The sequence below is a fragment of the Balaenoptera physalus genome (assembly GCF_965194825.1).
Source record: "Balaenoptera physalus genome assembly, chromosome: 13".
Taxonomy (NCBI): domain Eukaryota; kingdom Metazoa; phylum Chordata; class Mammalia; order Artiodactyla; family Balaenopteridae; genus Balaenoptera; species Balaenoptera physalus.
In genome coordinates, this window is record NC_138892.1 from 67,735,244 (window position 1) to 67,758,481 (window position 23,238).

The 23,238-nt window shown below is 42.3% G+C and overlaps 1 protein-coding gene across 2 annotated transcripts in view; it reads left to right on the forward strand.

The window, feature by feature from the left end:
- Positions 1–23,238, forward strand: part of SLC38A1 (solute carrier family 38 member 1) — a 69,422-nt gene that overhangs the window by 672 nt on the left and 45,512 nt on the right. Inside the window, exons 2-3 of one of the 2 annotated variants that reach the window (XM_082422592.1) lie at positions 11,792–11,906; positions 16,274–16,479. In XM_082422592.1, coding sequence (XP_082278718.1) covers positions 16,358–16,479 — 122 coding nt within the window. In that variant the 5' untranslated portion in view covers positions 11,792–11,906; positions 16,274–16,357. The remainder of the gene's footprint in view (positions 1–11,791; positions 11,907–16,273; positions 16,480–23,238) is intronic. The other variant, XM_082422593.1, reaches the window with a different exon arrangement.

Consider the following 23,238-nt stretch of genomic DNA (forward strand, 5'->3'; position numbering starts at 1 on the left):
GAGGAAAGGGATATTTTAGATGGGAGAGGAGGCGGTAACGCAGAAGTCATCCATGCGGCGTGAAAGGAAGGAGTGCGCGGCTGTGCCGGATGCGTTCGGATTTTGCTTTTAGGAAAAGTCCAGATCCCCGGTTCTCCTGACCGCCCACGACAGTGTAAGGAGGTGCCGGAGCCCCTTATCTCACCTTTGCATGGGCTCTGGCTTACTTTTGGCGTCTGTTTTCTTAGTGGCAGCTTGTGGCACCTGATCTGGTTCAATCACACGAGGGTTAGGGACCACGAGGGTCTGGAGAGCCCAGCCGAGGTGAGGGCGCGACTGCATACCCGAGGAGTGTTTGAATGCCGGGCAGTTGTGGGGAATTTCCTGTGTCCGCAGGTCCCCGAGGAGGGCATGTGATGTCCTCGGGACTGTGTGTGCGGCCGGCTGGGTCTCGGGAACTGGCCGCGGGCCGGGGATGGGAGGCGCGGAGCCCGAGTAAACGAGAGCACGCTTGCCGGCCCTTCTCGAGCTCTGCCCCGCTCTCAGTATGAATAGGAGTGGGAGGATGCGGGCCGTGGGGTGGAGGTGGTGGTGGGGTGATTGCTAAAGGATGCTGGCAGTGACTCACTGCCCTTTCCCGCCCCAGAGAGGTTCTTTCCCAAATGAAGAAGGAGAGAAAGAGAGAAGTGCCGCTCGGAGAGCTGGGATCCGCTGGAGCTGGCGAACAAAAGGCCACCGCTTGCGCGGGGCGCGGGCGCGGAAGGTCCTCGCCTGCACTCCCACCTCCTCCCTCCACCCCCGCATCTCGCTCGCTTCCCTAAACGTTGCCACAAAAGGCCTTTAACCTCGCCGCGGCCGTGCCCGGAGGAAAGTGCTCCGTCGCCCTGGTGCGCGCCCCCGCCCCCCACCGTAATCCGCCTCCCGGAGCATCGGGCTCCTCAGCACCCACTGGGACCTCCAGGTTACAGGGCTGCCTGGGCGCCGCTTCCCTGCGGAATCGCCCGACCCTGGGTTTGGGCTGAACTGTAGTCAGAGAAGGTACAAGTGCATATGGCGGCAAAAGGAATTTCGCGGTAACCGCGTCACGGAGTTTCGGGTGCCTTTCACAGGCTGTCTTCGCCTTAGGAAGGTGGTGCTACAATTTTGAGAGTCCTTTGTGTCTCACTCTGCGGCGCGGACCCGGTTTTTATTGCACTGGTTCTACGGTGAAAAACTCACTGCCACCAGGATCACATACTTTCGCATACGAATCCCTGGTGATGTATTTCATGAGTGAAAAAAGACCCGAGAACTAGGAAACAGGATTTATTTGCATTTGGAAAGGAATCTGACATCTCTGCCGTGGGTTTAAAATTTTTTAATATAAGGGGGAGGAGAGAATAAATCTATGGTTTGCAGACTGCTGGGCCCAACAAGGCTGTAATTTGTCACCTTGATAGAAGAAACTGTGCAGCAACTCGTGCTTCTTCTGACGTCAGAAGGACAACTGAAAACCTGAGCCAGGCGGCTGGCTGGCCTCCTTGTTAAATATCTCTCGCTGGGTGGGTATTCCTGAAATCTATGCGAAACAGCCAAGTCAGGGCTCTGATCCATGGTGGGCCCCCTGGATTTCGGTTTGGACCCCAATCTCAAAATGGCTTTACTTTTCAGAGTTACTTCAGTTCTCAGTATGTCGCCTTAGGCATCGAGAAACTCACCTAGTTAGGCTCGAGGTCTTAACCTTGATGACGTTTATTCACTTTCTTTTTTCCCTCCAATATATGCAATGAGTTTTTCCTACTGAGGGTTTATGTGGCAGTTAGCAACTAACAAGGTAAAGTTCCTGCTTCTGTGAGACTTCCATTCTCCTGGGGGAAACAGACAATAAAGGTACCTATAAATGAATTTTGGAGATTTGTTCCAGCAATGAAGAAATAAAACAGGATCATGTGATGGGGGAGGGTGCTTGAGACAGATGACCCTCTAGGAGGGCCTGTGTGAGAGGGGACATTTGTCCTGAGACTAAGAGGCCAGGAACCTGGTTATTGCTAGGCTGTCTTTTCCTCCCTCTGGGTGATACTTGAGGGCAAAGACCAGTCTAATTCATTATTGTTCCCCTAATGCTCAGCACAGAGTAACTGCTTAATAAATGCCTTTTGGATTGAGACCTTGGCCAAAACATCTTGTTCAGCACTTTGTGCTACTGTTGACCATCCCTTGCTTTCTGTATCTCATTATTTGTTCCCCTGTTAAGTTGAAACGTCAGAGTCTTTTCCTACTCTGCTTCTCCTTCTCTCTTACCTTCTCTCCGCTTCTGAGCAGTTACCAGGTGCCTGCAAATGCTCCACAAATCTGTTTTTTCATCTGCATTCCCACTGCCCGGGTTCAGGTCTCTGTTATCTAACCTAGACAGGGCAATTGCAGCGGTCGGTTGGGATACAAGAACGGTGAAACGGACATGGAGGTGCCCCGAAGAAACCAGCGCTCAGGGGAGCAGATGCAAGCACAGCACAGCGTGGTAAAGAGTGAAGTAGCCGGCAAAGGAGGTGTGATGGGCTTCTAGTTGATCTCCTCCGTACCAAGCTCTGCTCCCCTAATTCAATCTCGACACTTCCATGTGATCTACATTTTTAAAACTTATTTTTAAAACTCATCTTGCTTCTGAAAACCTTCAGTGGGTTCCAGTTGCCTACAATTAAAGTCTAAATTCCTTAGCTGGGCGCTCGGGACCCTCCACAAGCCTCACCTCTTTCTCCCAGTTCACCCTATACCCTTCCTTTCACTTTTCTGCCTCAATATTGATGTTGATTCCAAACTGTAATGCCTACTGAAATGCTATATATTTGTGAAGGCTTAGCCCAAATGCCACTTTTCTACCTCATCAAATGTGTCCACTGACCACCTCACCTTTTCATAAAGATTTATCTTTCACTTTTTGCACCATCGTCAGTCCAGGTGATGGAAGGTGGAAGATAAGGACATACGCTTTGAATCAGTGCCGGGTCTCAACTTACCAGCCTGGGGACCTTGAGCAAGTTTTTTTTTTTTTTAGCATTTCTGAGCCTCATTTTTTTCCCCCCATTTGTTAAACGTGGTGGTAGTGGTATGGTGAGTTATTCAGAAGGTTTAATGAGGATAATGGATGTGCAGTGCTTGGCACAGTGTTAGTGGTCCGTATATATTGAATTAAAAGGGACTTCAGGTTTCTCATCTATCAGAGGAGATGGGGGAAGCTGATCAGGAAAGTTCCCCTTACCTCTAATATTCAATGAATATTTAATCATTTGAAAATACTTTTCTGAAAATAATACGTTAATGGAAACTACCTGAATGTTCTTAGTCCCTGGGAGAATGTGCATCTGTGAAAGGTGGTGTGCACGTTCGTGGAAGGAAGCACATTCCAAATAGCATCATAGACTTCAGAGAAGGACACCTTAGAACACTTACCCTAAATCGAGTCTTTTAAAAACACGGAGGCAGATGGACCTAGAGTCTGTCATACAGAGTGAAGTAAGTCAGAAAGAGAAAAACAAATACCGTATGCTAACACATATATATGGAATCTAAAAGAAAAAAAAAAGGTTCTGATGAACCTAGGGGCAGGACAGGAATAAAGACACAGACATAGAGAATGGACTTGAGGGCACAGGGAGGGGGAAGGGTAAGCTGGGACGAAGTGAAAGAGTGGCATGGACATATATACACTACCAAATGTAAAATAGATAGCTAGTAGGAAGCAGCTGCATAGCACAGGGAGATCAGCTCGGTGCTTTGTGACCACCTAGAGGGGTGGGATAGGGAGGGTGGGAGGGAGGCGCAAGAGGGAGGGGATATGGGAATATATGTATGCATATAGCTGATTCATTTTGTTATACAGCAAAAACTAACACAACACTGTAAAGCAATTATACTCCAATAAAGATGTTAAAAATAAATAAATAAATAAAATAAGGGAAGGGTTAAGTATGATAAGGAAAATAAAAACATTGTTACACTTACTTCTGGAAGTTGATCGCATTTTATTCATTGGTTTTTCTACTCACCTCCTGTGTGTTAGGGTTACTACTAAGCATAAAGGAATTCAGTGATAGGAAAGCACCATGGTTTGGGGAAACTTTGCAAGCAGCCACGTTGCAATCAAGGAACTCTGCCTCAGGTGAAGCTACAGGGTGTCTTTGCCAATAACTAGCTGGGTCCACTGGGGCAACTCAGTTAACATTTTTAATGTCTCGTTTTCTCATCTGTCCAATGCTAACGATAGTGTCCAAGCTGCCAAACTCACAGAGTTGTGAAGGTACAATGAGAACAGAGGTGAGAACATCCTTGAACACGTTAAAAGAACTCAAGATGATAGTCATCTGGAGTTAAACACACTGCTAATCTGCAGTTTTAGGAGATGGGTAGAGATTAACGATTCTCAACGTGAGCTTCACATCAGGCTCACCTAGAGTCTTTTAAAAGCTACCAATGCCCAGACTCCATTTCCAGAGATTCAGATTTAGTCATCCTGCGGCGGAGCCCAGACATAGGAATTAAAAAAAAAAAAAACAAAACCAAAAAAACAACACCAGGGATAATTCTCATACGCAGTGGTTTAGATTTAAAAACAAGCAAAACAAAAGCAGAAATTAAATGAAGACTTCCATAGATTGTTTGATAAAGTCTTGGTAATGTGAAATTATGAGCTTGACTGGCTTTTCCCCTGACTTGACAAAGCTCACCAGTTGTTGACATCTTGGAGTCACAGCCTCAGGTTACAATTTATAACCTGAATTTTCCCAGGCATAGAAGCCCATCCAGTGATGCAGCCAGGGCCAAATAAAGATTTAATGTGTAGGTCTCAGTTTCCATCTCTTAGGAGTGACGAAGATGATTGGAAAAGAAAGAGACAATGGAAAGGAAAAGGAAAGGGAAAGGTTATGGCCCAAGGTCTGGGAGTGGGAGGCTCTGAGTGGGAGAGCAGCAGGACAGAGCACAGAGGAAAAGCTGGGCTTGGTTTATTGAACCGGTTTTGTTTATGTTGCAAACTGGTGGCTATAGAACCAAATGAAACCTGTGGGTATATTTTGTGGGCCCTCCATGTTCTCTTAAAATTGTTTGGAATTAGTTGTCAACATTTAAGTACAGTATCAGAATTTCACTTAAAACCTGGATTTCTGGCATTTCTTGAAAAGAAATCAAAAGATCTGTCTTACTTTTACTGAAATAGATGAGACACATGTTCTGCAGTTTCTTGTGCCCAATCTGCTTTGCTCATTCAGCTTACCAACTTGGGCTCCTGCTGCATTTGTTTTTAACCCTTAGTGTTGGGCTGGCCAAAAAGTTCGTTCGGGTTTTCCCATACCATCTTACGGAAAAACCTGAATGAATTTTTTGGCCGACCCAATGTAATCTGTAGATCTTAATGTTGGCAGCACATTAGAATCCCTTACAGAGCATTTAAAATATCCATGCTTAGATTCCATCCTAGACCAATTGAATCAGAAACTGGTGTGCGTTAGGGGGGCAGATTATCACTGTTGTTTTTCTAAAGCTCCCAAGGTGATTCCTATGTGTAGTCAGAACTGAGTACTCCTAGTCTAAAAGTCACCTATTCAAAAGACTTGTCCACAAGCCCATCTTCTTATCTCTGAAATGAAAGTGATTCATTAAGAAACAGTCTACAGAATCATAAATTCAGGGGATTTTAGAACTGGGAGAGATCTTTGAGAGTGCATCAGTTAATCTGAACTTCAGATTCTGTCTAAGACAAAGGTCCAAAGAGAAGAAAAAACTTGTTCAAGGACTATAACGTCATTTGGTATTTAGTTATAGTGTGTTTTATTATACTTTCTCTTTTCAAATAAAGGCATATTTTTTAATGTTTATATTTATAAATGAACCTCCTTACATGCAGTTTGAAAGCACTTTGTGGTGCTTTCAAATTGCCATTATTTCTGTTTTTCCTAGAGTATTTTGTTGGGAGTTAGCTGTCATAACAGCTAGGGCTTAAAAAAAAAAACTCCTGTTCATTGTTTTTAGTTCAATAGTAATCCTTGATCAGAGATATTACTATAGCAAAAACATACATGTGCAAAGAAAAAGAATTTCTCAAAGGCTATCATATGCCAAGCTGTTTTTAAACTCTGTATGTAATTATTTAAATCCATGAATTTTCAGTTGATGAGAAAGATTTTTACTTTTGTGGTATTCACACTGCTCAAAGACACTCACTGTTTTAATTAAATTAAACTTTAGTTTTTGTAATGTAATATACAGTCAGTCCTCTTATATCCAGAGTTACAGATTAACTTCATTAACTTCTAGAGTTTATTAATATTTTCTGACTTTGAGAAATCAGAATAGTTTCAAAACATCTGAATATGGGTAGGTTAACTCCCCAACATCATAGGCTGGGCATGTTGATAACAGGCATTTAAAAGATAATCTGGGTGAGTCAAAGATTTTAATGTAAAAAATAAAACTGTAAAAGTTATAGAAGAAAACATGGGAGGGAACTTCTTGGGGGATAAGGAGTGAAGGAGGCTTTTTTCACTGTAGACTATTTCGTACTTTATGAATGTTGTACTATGTACATGTATTACCTAGTCAGATATTTTCCAATAAAATGAAATCGTTAAATAAAAAAATAAAAATTAAGAAAATAAAAGATCATCTGGGAAGCTGAACAGCGTTGTGGGGTGGTAGGAGCAGGTGCTGGGATACTGTAAACAAGATAGGACGCAGGGGGCAGTCTGTCCAAGGAAGTGAGCAGCTCACCTCTGCCCCATGCAGAAGTGCTCATTCGTTATCCTCTGGTGAGCTTCCTTTAACATGGGACTTCTCACCCTCGGCACTCTGGGCATTTGGGGCCAGATAAGGCTTTGTTGGGGACAGCCACCCTGTGTATGGTGTTTAGCAGCACCTCTCTCCACTAGAAGCCTGCGACACCCTCTCACTTGTGACAACGAAAAATGTCTCCAGGCATGGTCAGATGTCCCTTGGGGGGCGGGGGGCGCCAAAATGGTCCCCAGTTGAGAACCACTGCTCTAATACAACCCTTTCTCTGAACTTGTAGAAATCATGCCAAGAGTTCTCAAACATTCCAGGCATAGTGGCCAGGATGTTCATGATAAATACCTTCCATTCATATAGTCCTTTACAGTTTTAAATGCACTTTCACGTAATTCTCACATGCCCGGATCAAATGTAAAAGAAATTAAGTGGCAGACTTAATGAAAACTGTGCTGTGGGGCTGCATGTGTCGCTTCCTTTAACTTCCCATTTTTGTTATGTTTTCCTGTGAAATTGTGCTTGTGAGGATTGCTGCTGTATTGTCTATAGACAGATTATCATAGCTTGCTTTTTCAATCGAGTCATCACCATTATTGTTCACATATTTACTATCACCGTGTGCTAGGGCGCTAAGAGGGCTGTGGTCCCTGTCCTCGAGAAGTTGAAAATGTATAATAATTAGGGAACTGGCTAACTCCATAAGGAGATCATGAAAATATATAAGAACCCTTGCTATAAGCCAATGAGTAATCTATACAAAAGCGCCGTAAGAATTCATCACAGGTAAATAATCAATCACGAGCTGGTCATTGGAGGAAGACCTCACAGAGAAGGTTGGCTTGAAATTAAAAAAAAAAAAGCACGCAAGCCAGCAAGATGGGCTTTGAAAGAAATGTTGTACTTAAATGAGCATGAGCTTGATGGGAAAGGGGTTTGTGGGAAGTATGTTAGGACCAAGATGGTGGAAGCAAAGCAGGAAACTACTTATAAGTAGATCCATCGCAGGAATGCAAGGTTCAGAAGGAACATCGTGGGAGAGAAGTTTAAAGAGAGAGTTAAGAGCAATCTGGGCCTTGAATTTGAGGTTCCAGGGATTCAGCTATTAGGAACAGTTATGATTGGCAAGGGGGGGAAGAGGAATGTGCAAGACATGGATTTTCAGGAAGAACCTGCATCTTCCTGAAGTGGGTAGGGCTCAGGAGGCAGCACGGGGGGAAGCGACTGGCCAGGCTAGGACTGTGGAGCCGGGAGGAATGAGAGGAAGGAAGGGACGGTATGAAAGAATGTTGACAGGACCTGGGGACTGATTAGATATCCGGGTTCCATGTCTGAGTGAGGAGGGGAACGAACATTATCGTGAACAGAAATAGAAAAGCTGATGTGTGAGGTCGGGTGATGTGTTCAGTGAGGCACGTGGAGTTGGAGGTCATGGCAAACATCCACGTGGAGAGGTCCGGCGGGCAGCTGGGGTCTGAAAAGAATTTGTGGAAATTTTTCTGAGCAGGAGGGAACCTGAGAGATTGCCTCTCCCCTGCAGCCTTCTCAGTTTACAGATGAAGAAACACGTGCCGTGTTAAGTGACGTGATCATTAGCAAGTAGTATTTATGAGGAAGATCCTATTTCAAAACGCAGAGGATTTCTAGTTTTGTAAAATGAAAAGGCCTGGGGGGGAAAAAGATATGAAAGATGCCCTTGTGGGGGTGAAGCCTGACACTTCAGGCTTGAAACTTACAAAGGAAAGAGTTTGGAGTGTGCAGAGGGAAGAGTGGAGGGAGAAGGGCTGCCCTCACACTGAGGGTGGGAGGCAGGAAGCAGCGTGTAGGAGGGTGCGGTGAGGAGCAAGCCGGTGGAGGTCGGGAAACCGTGACCCTCCTGTGCAGGGAAGTGAAGGGATGAGGACGGAGAAAAGGCCACTTGCCTTGATTAGGAAGAGGTAGCAATAGTAGCAGCGACAGTCACCCTCGCTTACCAGAATCGGGCCGAGCATGGACCCAATCGTGGAATCTTTATAAGGACTCTGTAAGGTGGGTACCACTTTATCTCCATTTTACAGATGAGGACGCTGAGGTAAAGAGAAGTTAACCTACTTGCCCAGGGTCAACACAGCTCCTGAAGGGTGAAGCCCGGGTTTGCCAGTGGATCCTGGGTTCAGGGGAGTGATGAGGACAGGGGCAAGTTGTTCAGACTGTTGGCAGTAAAGACAGGAGGGAGGGGTGATAGTTCAAGGTTACTTTCCAGATATGAAGCTGAGCGTGATTGACAGAAGTCGGGGAAGCCAGTAGAGAGAAAGTGGGAGGCCAAGCCCTAGCAGAGCTGAGACATGAATGCTGGATAAGTCATGAGTTTTGAGTAAGAAGAGAGAAAACACCTTTTCTTCTGAGAATGCTTACTGGGTCCCAGCCTTTCACTACTGAAGGCCATTCCCCACCTCCCGAGGACCCCAGGTTTTCAAACACTATCAATTTTAAGCTTTTATTTTAGTTGAAGTATAACTGATATGGAATGCAACATCTGGTTCTTAAGTATACTGTTTAGTGAGTTTTGACTACAACTTGAAAATATTAATTCACTTCCCGCTTTTTTTACTCAAAGATATATAACATTGCCAGTCAGAATCTAGGATTATCACATCAAGTTAAGGCAATCTTGCCAAAAGCAAGGACTCTTGACATTTTAGTTAACCTGTTTAGCCTGTTTGAGGCCCTTTGAAATACAGTGAACAGCCCGGTGAGTCAAGGACCTCAAGTGTGTAAATAGGCTCAGTTGGTTATGGGAAGAGATGGCAGGAAGACCAGGACCGTCATTGGCCTTATGCCTAACACATTCTCAAAACCACTGACCTAGCTGTCATAATTGATCTTCAGGAGCTGAGCTGGGAGAGGTGTGATCTTATTCTTCAGAATAAAAAAAATAATAGTGATTCATAACAATTTTGAAATTAAGTGTATGTGACTGGATATTTAATGTCATAAAGGAATTCTTGTTACATTTTAGGTGTGATCATGATATGGTGATATTGTTTTAAAAATAGATCTGACCTTTTAGAGATATGTGCTGAAATAGTTACAAATGATAGGATATCTGGGATCTTTTGTTAAATAATTCTATGTGATGGTGGGGGTAAAACTTCAACAAGACTGGCCTGAAATGATCCTTGTTGAAGTTGCTACATGGATGTTCATTATTCTATTCTGTCCACTTTTATATATGTTTAAAATTTTCATAATAAAATATTTCAGAGGGAGGAAAAAATAAAATTAAGAATATCAGTCAGGGTTTAGCTGCATATTAACAGAGATCCTTCCATGTATGTTAAGCAAAAGGGATTGAATATGGGGAATTAAGGCCTGTAAAACTGTTAGGAAAGATGGCAGACCAGGCTTTAGGCTGGGTCTTCTAGGAAGAATCACCAGAACACCACCACTCAGCTGGCTTTAGGGGCTGCTTTTGTGCCTTGCATCAGGAAGCCAGGAAGCCAGTTTCTCATTGTTTGAACATATGCTCCAGGAGCACGTCACTTAGGCCAAATCTGATGATCGGGAATTCATAGCCACAGTTGTTGGCTCCAGTGCTGTGGCATCTGCTAGAATTGTACCAGCAAAATGGGTGCCTGGGCCCCACCACTTTGCTCTCTGATTGGTGGAATCTAAATCTTCTCTAGACCCCTAGCTGCAAAGGAATGTGGGAAATGTAGTTTTCAACTCTCCATCCTCTAGATGCAGAACTGGACTAGAAAGAAGTGGGAACAAATATTGAGTGGGCCAATCCATCACACAGTGTCTTAGCGATTGAAATTGTATTTTTGTTTATTTATCCCCAAAAGTAATTTTGGACAATGTTTGAGTTATAGTATATTTTTTGGTTTGGTTTTCTCTCTACAATTTTTTAATCAGCTTTTGCTAAACCAATATAACCTCTTATTGCTCAAGAACATGTACCTTGCTCCCTCTGCTGTAGCTAGATTCATCTGAGTGGGTGTTCTCTGCACATCTGGCCTCCATGTCTTTGCCTGTGCCGTTTCCAGTGCAAGGAATGCCTTCCCTACCCCAGTCTAAATCCTGCCTATTTTTAGACATAGTTCAACATAGTTCATAGTTCTTTGTAAAACCTTACCTGATTTCTCCAGGCTCCAATTTCCTTCCTCCCTCCCCCCACCCGCCTCCTTCCCTCCCTCCCTCCCTTCTTTCCTTCCCTCCTTCCTTCCTGTATGTACCTATGTATGTATGCATGTCTCTGAAATCTTTCTGGACTTATTCTTTGTTCTACTGTACAGTTTGGTCTCTATCATGCAAATGTTTTATGATATACTGTCACTTTATATGGGAAGGTCTTTCTTGTTTCAGTAGGTTGTAAGCAACGTAAGACCAACGTAAGACCAAACAAGATTTCTTTAACTATCCTCTCCTTTGATGCATATCACCATGAAGAGTAGAGAAGAAGTTTCTGTATTTTACATTGGTACTATTAGTAAAACGTACCAATAAGCATGGCAAGATAATAATGCATCTTAAGAATACCTCACAAGATTGCAGTAAAGGATCAGAAATATTCTGTGCTGAGTAAACCGTCATTTGTAACCTATTATAAATGTTGGGAGATAGTAATTGTGGTTGGGTTAATGTCAAGATGGTCACATGATGACCCCATTCGGTCTTTTAATTAACTGTATAGTCAGATAATTGCTTCAGTCTTTCAGTGAAACTATAATTCTTTTGTTTCTTAAACTCAACCTGCACTTCCTGTGTCTTTGTCGTTGGCCGTGTTCTCCTTCATTGAAAAGTCTCAGCTCAGGGCCCATCTCCACCTGTCAGTCTCCTGTCCACCAGGCAGTGTGACTGTGTAGCAGTAGTAGGTTGGATGTCAATTTATGGCACAGTCAAGCGGTAAGGAGCATTTGCCGTAATGGTGTAGACCCGTGTTTACGGACATAACTCAGGATAGGAGACCATATCTTGTTAAGTGAAAAAATATGTTTTAAAAACTCTATAGTATGATTTCCATTTTTGTAAATGTATACATATTTTTTAAAAATTTGTACTCATTCTTTTCATTTAACAGATATTTATCGAGTGCCTACTGTGTGTCAGGCACTATATCTATGTGCGTAGAAAAACCCTTGAAGGTTATACTCCAGTATATATACAGTGATCATCTCTGCTTGCTGAGATAACAGGTGACTTTTTTCTTTTTATTTGTTCTTTCTTTCATTTGCAAGCTTGTATTTTCTAATTTTTCTACAAAGACCTGTATTATTTATTAATAAGGAACTAATGTATTTTTAAAAAACACTTCTGTTCTTCAAAATTCATACTATGTAATATTACATGAAAAACAATAGACTGAAAACAGTCAGAATTTCCAATGTTAAATAAAAAAGAGAGAGGAGAGAGAGCTAGAGAGGAAGAAAGAAAGGAAAAGAAAAAAAGAAGAAAAGAAGGGAGGAAGCACATGAAACTCTAACAGTGGCCCATTTTGAGTGGTGGGGTTTCTTGTACAATGTTTGCTCTAAAGATTCTACAGTGGGCATATATTAGCTTTAGAACCAGAAAAATTTTTTTTTCTTTTTCAAGAGCCAGTTCAAATGTGATTTTTCTGTGAAACTGCCTCAGATCCTTTTCAGACTTTTAAAATCCTTTCGTCACCTAGCACTCAATAAATATATAATAAATTGAATGGATAGTACTTCCTAAGTGTGGCCTCAACCTTAGTGACAGATGTCACTAACTTTGTTAATTTTCCCCATTTTTCCAGTTTTTATTTTCAAGAATAAGTTAGATTTCAGATAGGTTATTTCACAACAATAAAAATTTATCCTAAATTAAAAAAAAAAAGAAAAGAAAAGGAGGTTACAATACAGAGAACATGCAGAGATACGAAAGACCATATGAGGACAGAGCAAGAAGACAGCTATCTGTAAGCCAAGGAGAGAGGCCTCAGAAGAAATAAAACTTGCCATTACCTTAATCTTGGACTTCTGGAACTGCGAAAAAAATAAATTTCTCTTTAAGCCAAAGGCAAAAATGTATCCTATGTGATTAACTTAGTACTGGCATTTGCCTAATACTGACATAATTTTAGTGGCCAGAACTTACTCTATTCTTTTTATTCTTTTCCTTTTTTGTCCATTGCACATGTGTGTGTGTGTGTGTGTGTGTAGTATATATTTGTATTCACACACATATATTGATATGAAAGTTTACATTCAAACAGTAGATTCCAGATCTGTTGTTAGTCAACTTTTCCTCTCCTCAGAAATTTTTTGTCTAGTGCCCTGTTTCCTACAAGTTTGTAGAGAGAAAAGGACTCCTTAACCCAGATTGGAAACGCCATCCACTGAGTGAACTTTTTTTTTAAGATTTATTTTATTATTTATTAATTTATTTAATTTATTTCTTTGGCTGTGTCAGATCTTAATTGCGGCACGCAGGATCTTTGTTGAGGCATGCAGGACTCTTCGTTGTGGTGCGCGGGCTTCTCTCTAGTTGTGGCGTGCAGGCTTTCTCTTCTCTAGTTGTGGAGCGCGGGTTCTAGAGCACGTGGGCTCTGTAGTTTGCGGCACGCAGGCTCTAGTTGAGGCACGCAAGCTCAGTAGTTGTGGCGTGCAGGCTTAGTTGCCCCGTGGCATGTGGGATCTTAGTTCCCTGACCAGGGATCGAACCCCCATCCCCTGCATTGTAAGGCGTATTCTTTACCACTGGACCACCAGGGAAGTCCCCACTGAGTGAGCTTTCTAGCAGCCCTACAGTATCACTTTAGTAGCCTCTGAGGGAGTCATACAGGCAAGAGCCGGTGTGGCAAGACTCCTAGGGGTTACCCAGCCCAGTCCATTTGTGCAGCTTTCTTCAGAGGTGGCCGAGGGGTGACAAGGGGGTTTAACCTTTCTAATGCACTTCCAACTTTTGCAAAGTAAAGACAGGCTGTAAATGCTGCTGCTGTGTGAAGACACTAAAAGCAATTAGTTATGGCCCAGGCTCCAGCACTACCACCCTAGCTGGAAGAATCAGCCCTGAGCTGCCAGGGTAGCCTTAGACCAGGAGTTCAGGGAGCTCCAATCTCCCATCCTGGCTTCCTGCTTTCCAGGAGAAGCCCTGCCCTGCAGGAAGGGTGAGGCTCCTGGAATCTGAGGTATTAGACAGTATTTATCTTGTGGAAGCTGTAAAGGATCCTGGAACCAGGGAAGATTCATTCTAGACAAGAGATGGTGTGAATGGAAAGGAGTAAGGTGGGACCTGGCTGTGGGGAAGAGAAGAAGGAAATTCTTTTTTGTTTTTTAACATCTTTATTGGAGTGTAATTGCTTTACAATGGTGTGTTAGTTTCTGCTGTATAACAAAGTGAATCAGCTATACGTATACATATATCCCCATATCCCCTCCCTCTTGCGCCTCCCTCCCACCCTCCCTATCCCACCTCTCTAGGTGGTCACAAAGCACTGAGCTGATCTCCCTGTGCTATACAGCTGCTTCCCACTAGCTATCTATTTTACATTTTGTAGTGTATATATGTCCATGCCACTCTCTCACTTCGTCCCAGCTTACCCTTCCCCCTCCCCATGTCCTCAAGTCCATTCTCTACATCTGCATCTTTATTCCCGTCTTGCCCCTAGGTTGAGAAGAAGGAAATTCTTAAAGAAGTGTCATTCTAGGGTACTTTCTAGGGGTCCTGAAAATATTATCAGTTAGCAAAATGCTTCTTCGGATATACTAGGATGCTTAGATGGGCACATTGGAGCTTTGACTGTTAACTAGGTTACAGTTATCTTATGGAATTCAGGATCAGACAAAATATCAAAACATCATCCAAGGCGGATCATCCATTGGAGGTAAAAAAAAAAAATCTCGCTGACATTCTGCTTCATTCCATGATCCCCGTCGCCTCACCGAGATTATTTTAGTGAGGCCCCTATACCTTTACAGGCCTTACTTTTGAAGTTTCATTTACCTCTTAAAAGGGTTCCTGGACCCATTTCCAAGGGGTGTATGTGTGTGTGTGTGTGTGTGTGTGTGTGTGTGTGTGTAGGCTTCCCCACACCATCAATTGTCAACTCAATTCTGACACTATCCACCGGTAGATAGAATGAGATTCTACGGGTCAAGGGCTCCATGCCACAAGCCCGCCCTTCACTTCAGACACCAGTCACAAGCCCAGGTTATTGCCTGTGCTCCTGACCGACTGGCCATAAATCAGAGGTTTCCATGACCCCCTCCTTGGGTTCCATTAATTTGCCAGAAGAGCTCACAGAACTCAGGAAAACCCGTTTGCTCACTAGGTTACCAGTTTATTCCAAAAGATATCAGAGGATACAAATCAACAGCCTTATGTAGAGATACATAGGACGAGGTCCTCAACATAGGCGCTTCTGTCCTTGTGGAGCTTGGTGCCCAGTACGTGGTGTTCTGGGTCCCTAGTATGGATATGCTTTGAATCTCCTCCTTTTTTTGCTTTTTATGGAGGCTTCATTACATAGGCATGATTGATGAACTCATTGGCCATTAGTGATTGATTCAAGCTCTGGCCTGTCTCCTCTCCCCGGAAATCACGGGCTGGGGCTGAAAATTCCAACCCTCTAATCACACGTTTGGCTCCACTGGCAGCCAGCCCCCATCCTTAGGTGCTTTCCCAAAGTCACCTCATTAATATACCAAAAGACATTTGTCACTCTCAACACTTAGGAAATTCTAAGGGTTTGGGGAGCTGTGAACCAGAAATAGGAACGAAGACCAAATATGTATTCTTTATAATAAATCACAGTACCACACCTCTGTTGCCACCTGCTTTTTGGTTTGTGATGCTGTGTGTCTGAAACTCTTTATCCCCTTATATATTATTGGTGACCACTCAGAAATTTAAATCACAGTCATCTATGTGGGAGAAAATGTGAACTCGGGAAGTCTTTCATTTCTGTGAGGAAATACAGTTTCAGGTGGATTAACCTAAATCCCCTGAGTATGAGTTTTTAATTCCCTAACTCCCTGACATGGAGTGATTTCATTGAAGAGACTGATTTAATCTCTTGCAGTTGATGGATAAACTGTTTGCTAAATTTCAAAACACAGATTTGTCCTTTGCTGCTTGACCTCCAGGTTGGGTGGTTGATCCTGCATGATGCCGTTGATTGAGGATTTGCATTTTTATTAAACTGGGATTGCTAAATCAGAGGTGCTTTTGTGTCTGTTCAGTCTGTACCCAGCTATATGTGTGCCCTGTGGTCTGACGCATTAAAATAACCTATTCGCTTTCCTTTTAAACGCACTGCTTCATAAAAGGGCATCTCTACTGCCTACAGATCACATGGTATTCCTATGAACGTGAGCATAAAGATTATGGGACATGACTCATTTTATAGTTAAAAATGCAGGAAGATTTATGAAAGACAGAAAATGTACAGCCTCTATAACTTGATGTACCAAGATTGCCTTAATGCTTTGAATAGCAAAATGTAAAAGTTATGTTATCAGCAAATCATTTGTGGGTAATAGCTTATGTGTAATCAGTGGTGATATTCATATGTTTAATTATTCTTCCTTGTCTTGTATTTTAGGGGTGTGAACCTTATATTTTTGCTGCTATCCATTTGTAAATACACTCAGAAAAGGAGGATTTGGACGACAGGTACTTTCTAAACATGATGCATTTCAAAAGTGGACTCGAATTAACTGAATTGCAAAACATGACAGTGCCCGAAGATGATAACATTAGCAATGATTCCAATGATTTCACCGAGGTAGAAAATGGTCAGATAAATAGGTGAGTATTTTTCCACGAACAGTTTCTCTCCAATGAAAGAAATGTCTCTAAAATATCATTCTGGTTTTCAGTTATTCTCTTGAATTATTCATTACTAAAGTTATGCTCCATTTGAAGATGTAATTTGAATTTCATATGTGACATCTGTTGGGCATCGTCTGCAATAGCAGATGAAGCAAATAGGAAAGTAATTTATTCATCCTTTCAAATCTTTCAATTGAGTCTAATAAAAATGTATAAATACATTGGACCCCAACCAGCCTTAACTTTTCAAAAGCTCTGTGTTTATGAATCAGACCAACTGTTGGAATTTCACCGCGTGCCATATCTGAATGTGTACTACAGTCATCTGGCCTTGCCCACATGTTAATCAAGGAATGGTCAAAGTCGCATTTGCCAACGTTCCCATGTTAAAACGACAAATACGTCACTACAAGCATCGTTTGTAACATGGATTTTAAGTAATAATAACACAGAGCCAAATGGCTCTATGAGAAATAGTAGATGAAAGAGTACATGAAATGGAGAAATAGTACATGAAACGGAGAAATAGTACATGAAAGAGAAAGAAAAGAAGAGATACAGTGAGTGAGGGAAGGTAGGGGGCGGGTAGGAAGAATGCTGGCCTGGCAGCTCTCACCCTTAGCATTCTCTGACCTTCTGATTTTATTTTTTTATTATTTTTAAAAATGTATTTTATTGAAATATAGTTGACTTACATTGTCATGTTATTTTCTGGTGTACAGCAAAGTGATTCAGTTATACATATATATATATTCTTTTTCATATTCTTTTCCATTATGGTTTATCACAGGATATATATATATATATATATTTTTTTAATAAATTTATTTATTTTATTTATTTTCATTTTTGGCTGCGTTGGGTCTTCGTTGCTGCGCGCGGGCTTTCTCTAGTTGCGGCGAGCGGGGGCTACTCTTTGTTGCGGTGCACGGGCTTCTCATTGCGGTGACTTCTCTTGCTGCCGAGCACGGGCTCTAGGTGTGCGGGATTCAGTAGCTGTGGCACGCGGGCTTCAGTAGTTGTGGCTCGCGGGCTCTAGAGTGCAGGCTCAGTAGTTGTGGCGCACGGGCTTAGTTGTTGCGCGGCATGTGGGATCTTCCCAGACCAGGGCTGGAACCCGTGTCCCCTGCATTGGCAGGTGGACTCCCAACCACTGCACCACCAGGGAAGCCCTATCACAGGATATTGAATATAGTTCCCTGTGCTATACAGTAGGACCTTGTTGTTTATCCATTCTATATATAATAGTTTGCATCTGCTAACCCCAAACTCCCAATCCATCCCTCCCAGACCCCCTTCCCACTGGCAACCACAAGTCTTTTCTGTGTGTCTGTAAGTCTGTTTCTGTTTCGTAGATAAGTTCATTTGTGTCATATTTTAGATTCCACATATAAGTGATATCTTATGGAATTTATCCTTCTCTTTCTGACTTACTTCACTTAGTGTGATAATCTCTCTAGGTCCATCCATGTTGCTGCAAATTCTGACCTTCTGATTTTACAGCCAGCTTATATGGATCCCTTAGCAGGAAGCTCTCCAGCTTGGGAGTTAGTGGTGAGGTTTGTTTGAAGCCCGAGGCCTCCTAAAAGGCTGGGAGGAGAGAGTGGACTCTACGGGGACTACTTACTAGAACACCAACCTACACTTGCGGGAGTGGGGGTCGAAAGGAAATTGGGAGGAAGATGAAAACATTATGTCAGCTAACCAGGCATCTTCACCGAAATCATTTCTGATAATCTGCTCTGCATTCTGATACAATGTGTAATTGACTGGGCTGCCATCATTTACAGACACTCAGAAGTTCCAGCCCCGCCTCTCCTCCTTGTTCTCTTCCTTACACATTCTCAGAGGTTAAGTCTCCAGCCCAAATACTTCCTCATTGCCATCCAAGTATCATTCACCATGTGATATTTCTTATTGTTGAACTCAAGTTTGCTTCTTTCACCTTTTCTGTGTAATTATTAAGAATAACTACCATTTCTTGAGTGCCAGGTGTGATTACATGTATTACCACTTATCCTTATAACATCATTCAATGTATTCTTTTGCAAATAAGGAAAATTTAAAAATTCAGTGTACCCTAAGAAAATGGAGGCTCAGAGAAATAAAATAACTTGCTCAAGGGCACACACAGGTCTGTCTGAAATCCCTATCTTTCCTCTGTGTCCTGCTGCCTCTGATTAAAATGCTCGGGCGTGAATGAAAAAGATAGTCTCTACTATCAATTAAACTCTGCTAAACTCTACCGGTGCTATTTTCTGCTCTGGGCCCCTGGGGTGTTCTGTAGTCACTGCTGACCTCCAGTTAACGGTGGTAGATGGGATTCCAGCTATTTCACAAGTAGCACATTTTAGGTTTATAACAAAGCTTCATTCCCAAAGCAGTGTAAACCTTGAGGACCTTAAAATGAGAGTCTTTTATAATATTCAGCTTAGGATCTGAACTTCATATTTAAAAGTTTTACTAAGAAAAAGTATTGTTTGGGAGGTGATAACCTCTTGGGGTAGGAAGAGGCACCCCTTCTCGCCCCTTGGGGTGCCTGCCAGGGGAGCTCACTTCCCCAGAGACCATGACTAAGACGTGGGCTGTACAGCCTCTTGTTTTTTGGAATTTGGTTCCACTGTCGCAAGTGTGATGTGATGCATTTATTGCTTTATTTTATCTCCTCTCTTTCATTGACATGGTTTATGAATTTTGCTTCATTTCTGGCTCTAGAACAATGAAAATTAAAAACAACATATTACAGCATGAAGCCAAAAAGGTAAATAAAAATAAAAAAAGACACACCCCCACCCCCCCTCCCCCCCCATGATTTCTGCAAAGCTACACCTAATATTTCTACCGATATAATTTTTTTAATTTTTATTTATTTATTTATTTTTATTTTTGACTGTGTTGGGTCTTCGTTTTCTGTGCGAGGGCTTTCTCTAGCTGCGGCAAGCGGGGGCCACTCTTCATCGCGGTGCGCGGACCTCTCACTGTCGTGGCCTCTCTTGTTGCGGAGCACAGGCTCCAGACGCGCAGGCTCAGTAGTTGTGGCTCACGGGCCTAGTTGCTCCGCAGCATGTGGGATCTTCCCAGACCAGGGCTCGAACCCGTGTCCCCTGCATTGGCAGGCAGATTCTCAACCACTGCGCCACCAGGGAAGCCCTACACCTAATATTTCTGACTCTTCTGTTAGCTTTTTCACATTGGTGGGAGGAAGGTAGGCCCAATTATATGAATCTAGGAGAACCATCTCCCAAAACAGTGAACTTCTAGGTAACAGTGCCTTTTTTTAGGAAGCTAGAGAAAATGTTGAAAACAAATGTTGACTTCTCATTAGCTGGCGTGTAACTGATAGCTTTGCCTGGAAACTCCCTTCTAGGATACCTTAAGAATCATTTTATTAAGTTTAGTTAAAAATAGAGTAGAGCCATTTGGGCATTAGGACACCTGCTCTTATTCCAGTTCAGTTGTTTTATTTCATGCCCTAATTCGTGGGTTATAGTCATAGAAACCTATACCTGGAACAGCAAAGCCTTTTTTTTTTTTTTTTAACATCTTTATTGGAGTATAATTGCTTTACAAAGCAAAGGTTTTGAAATGTCCACTGGACCAGTACTGCTGACATTTTAATGTGCATATGAAACACCTGGAAACCTTGTTAATGTGCAGATTCTGATTCAGTAACTCTGGTACTGGGCCTGAGATTCTAGTTTCTTACAAGCTTCCAGGTGATGCCCTTACAGCTGGTCCATGGACCACACTTTGAGTAATGAGCTCTAGACATTCCTCTAGATGTGAGCTTCTTGAGAGAAGGACCCATCTTAATCATTTTTATATCTCTTGTACCTTGTAATGATATGATAATAGTGCCTGGAACAGGGCAGACATTACAAAGTATTTGTTAAACGAAAGAGAGAGACAGAGACAGAGAGAGCAGTTAAGTGCGTGGTTTGGATTTCAACTTAAATTGAATCCTGGCTCCATCCATAGGTCTTGTGTGATCTTGTACTTTAAGCCTTAGTTCCATCCCTGTAACACAGGGATAAAAATAATACCTGACCTCCTGGGATTGTTGGGGAATATTAAATGCAATGCTGTTTGTAGGTTAAGGACTCAGGCTGTACCATCAGCCCGCTTAGGTTCAAATCATGGCTCAGCGGTTTAGGTATAATGTAACTTTGGTCAAGTTACTTAATTTCTCCAAAATGGAGCTAAAAATAGTACTGACCACATGCAATTATTGTGAAAAGAGATGAGAAAACTCATGTAAAGCACTTGACACGGTGTCTGGCAAGAGTAGGTCTTTTAGTACGAGGAAAGTCTCTAACAGTAAAAGTGCAACCCTCTTTCTTTGGCAAGCGCTTCTTTCTTCTCCACCCAAGGACTAATAATAACTGTTTTAGGTTTGGGATGATTGTTGGTTGTTGTTATCTTAAAGTCGTTGAAATAGTAATAGATTATCCTAACTGTAGCCAGGCAAATATTCACATATTTTAATATTTATCTACTGTTGCTCTAATCTCCATGAATAGTTACTGTTGTTATGACCCAGGAAGCTTCTAACAAAATTTGAGAGTCTTTCATTAAGGTATTTCTTAATGAGGAACTCTTGTCACTACACCTTACATCAGCCTTTTTTTCTCTTGGTCCCTGTATGTCTTCCGGAGTTCATGAACTACATTTGTATCATTGGGAGGACCCTTGAGAAGTTACCCCTTCTCTTCTTCTAATGTTTTCTCTATACCTTAGGGAAGAAGATACCATAACTTCTTCCCATATTCAGTTTTCATGTCAGAAAATTCTTCCCTGGCTTTAATGGCTCCCGCTACAACGAAGATCTGTTTTCTCCTATTTTGGGTAGAGTTTATCCACCAGATAAGGCCTTTCTCACCTCTCAGTCTTCTCTTTAAATGCCTGCTATTTCTTTAATTCTTTCATGCTTTCCAGTCTCTCGGTTACATGCTTCTTTCCTCCTTTTCTCTTTTCCTTTTTTATAGACTGTTAGACTTTCAGGGAAAGAGCTAGGAAAGGTCATTTAAGTTCAACCACTCATCTCTTTTGTGTTATAAATCCTCCAGTGAAACACTGTAATCTAGTAAGAACCTGATTGGTAGAGATTAAAATAGGAAGATTATCTTCCCCTTGTACAACCCATCCTTAACTGGGTTGTTGTTGTTGATTTACTTTTGGCTTTAAATAACTGCTGTATATTGCTTGTCTCCCTTCACACCACCTCAGTATAATGCCTACATCCTTTTTAAGGCTTTGTCTGTTGAAGGTCAGCATGACAGCCACTGTAGATTTTTGTTTTGTTTTGTTCACAGAACAATTGGCTACCTAAGAGTTGATCAGATTCTGCTTTATGGGTACAGAACGACCCACTGAAAAATGCTTTTTTAATAATACTTTTATCATTCCCAAGACCGCGTGTCAAAGGCACCTTCTCCAATAGCTCATTTTTAAGTCAATAAAGAGGTCTTTGCCAGAGGTCAGTGCTTTTTAACATGAAATTGCATTTTTAAAATGGTGAGATAACAGAAACTTGTGATAAGCTGCTTGACCTAGTTGTTATAAATGGACTTTTCCATTACAAAAAGCAAAGGTTGGTTTTATTTTGTTTTTTAAAAAAAAGTTTGCAGAAATACAAAGCGAGCGAGATTTCCCTGCAGCCTAAGCTACTCCCTGGTTCCTCAATGGAAGAGGCACATTTGGTTTATGGAGGGTTCCTCTGAGTTGCTAACACATGGGCAGGTACATAGAAGGAGGAGCTAAGGCAGTGAGAACATGACACCGCCACTCTGGGTGCAAGATGAGCTTAGTGCCACAGTCGGTGCTACAGAAAAATCGTAAATAGGTCAGAGTCAGAAAACTATGTTCAAACCAGAACATCAGCAGACTCATGGAGGATGAGGGTTGTGAACGGGCAGGAAGGCATTGGCAGAGAGGAGGACGGAGGGTCTCTTGAGGGGAGAGTGGATTCCTAGCGGTACTTGTTTTTCAGTCTCTATTCTCAGAATGCCCTGGTCTTATCTTGATCCTCCCTGCCTCTTGGGAAGACCATTTGGAAAAGCAGGGGGAGCTAAGATTGAACAGTGAGGCAAAATCAAATTCAGCATTACCTGGAATTTGCAGGGCGAGCAGTTTGGACTCGAAACTTTTTCAGTGGGAGCACCAGTGAAGATTTTTGGGAAAACCTGTCAAGTCTTGCTGTAGAAAGTAGACAGAAAGAGGCAGAATCGAGAAGCACTCAAAGCACAATGTGTTTTTTTGTTTGTTTGTTTTTTTAACATCTTTATTGGGGTATAATTGCTTTACAATGGTGTGTTAGTTTCTGCTTTATAACAAAGTGAATCAGTTATACATATACATATGTTCCCATATCTCTTCCCTCTTGCGTCTCCCTCCCTCCCACCCTCCCTATCCCACCTCTCTAGGTGGTCACAAAACACAGAGCTGAGCTCCCTGTGCTATGCGGTTGCTTCCCACTAGCTATCTATTTTACATTTGGTAGTGTCTATATGTCCATGCCACTCTCTCACTTTGTCACATCTTACCCTTCCCCCTCCCCATATCCTCAAGTCCATTCTCTAGTAGGTCTGTGTCTTTATTCCTGTTTTGCCACTAGGTTCTTCATGACCTTTTTTTTTTTTCCCTTAGATTCCATATATACGTGTTAGCATACTGTATTTGTTTTTCTCTTTCTGACTTACTTCACTCTGTATGACAGACTCTAACTCCATCCACCTC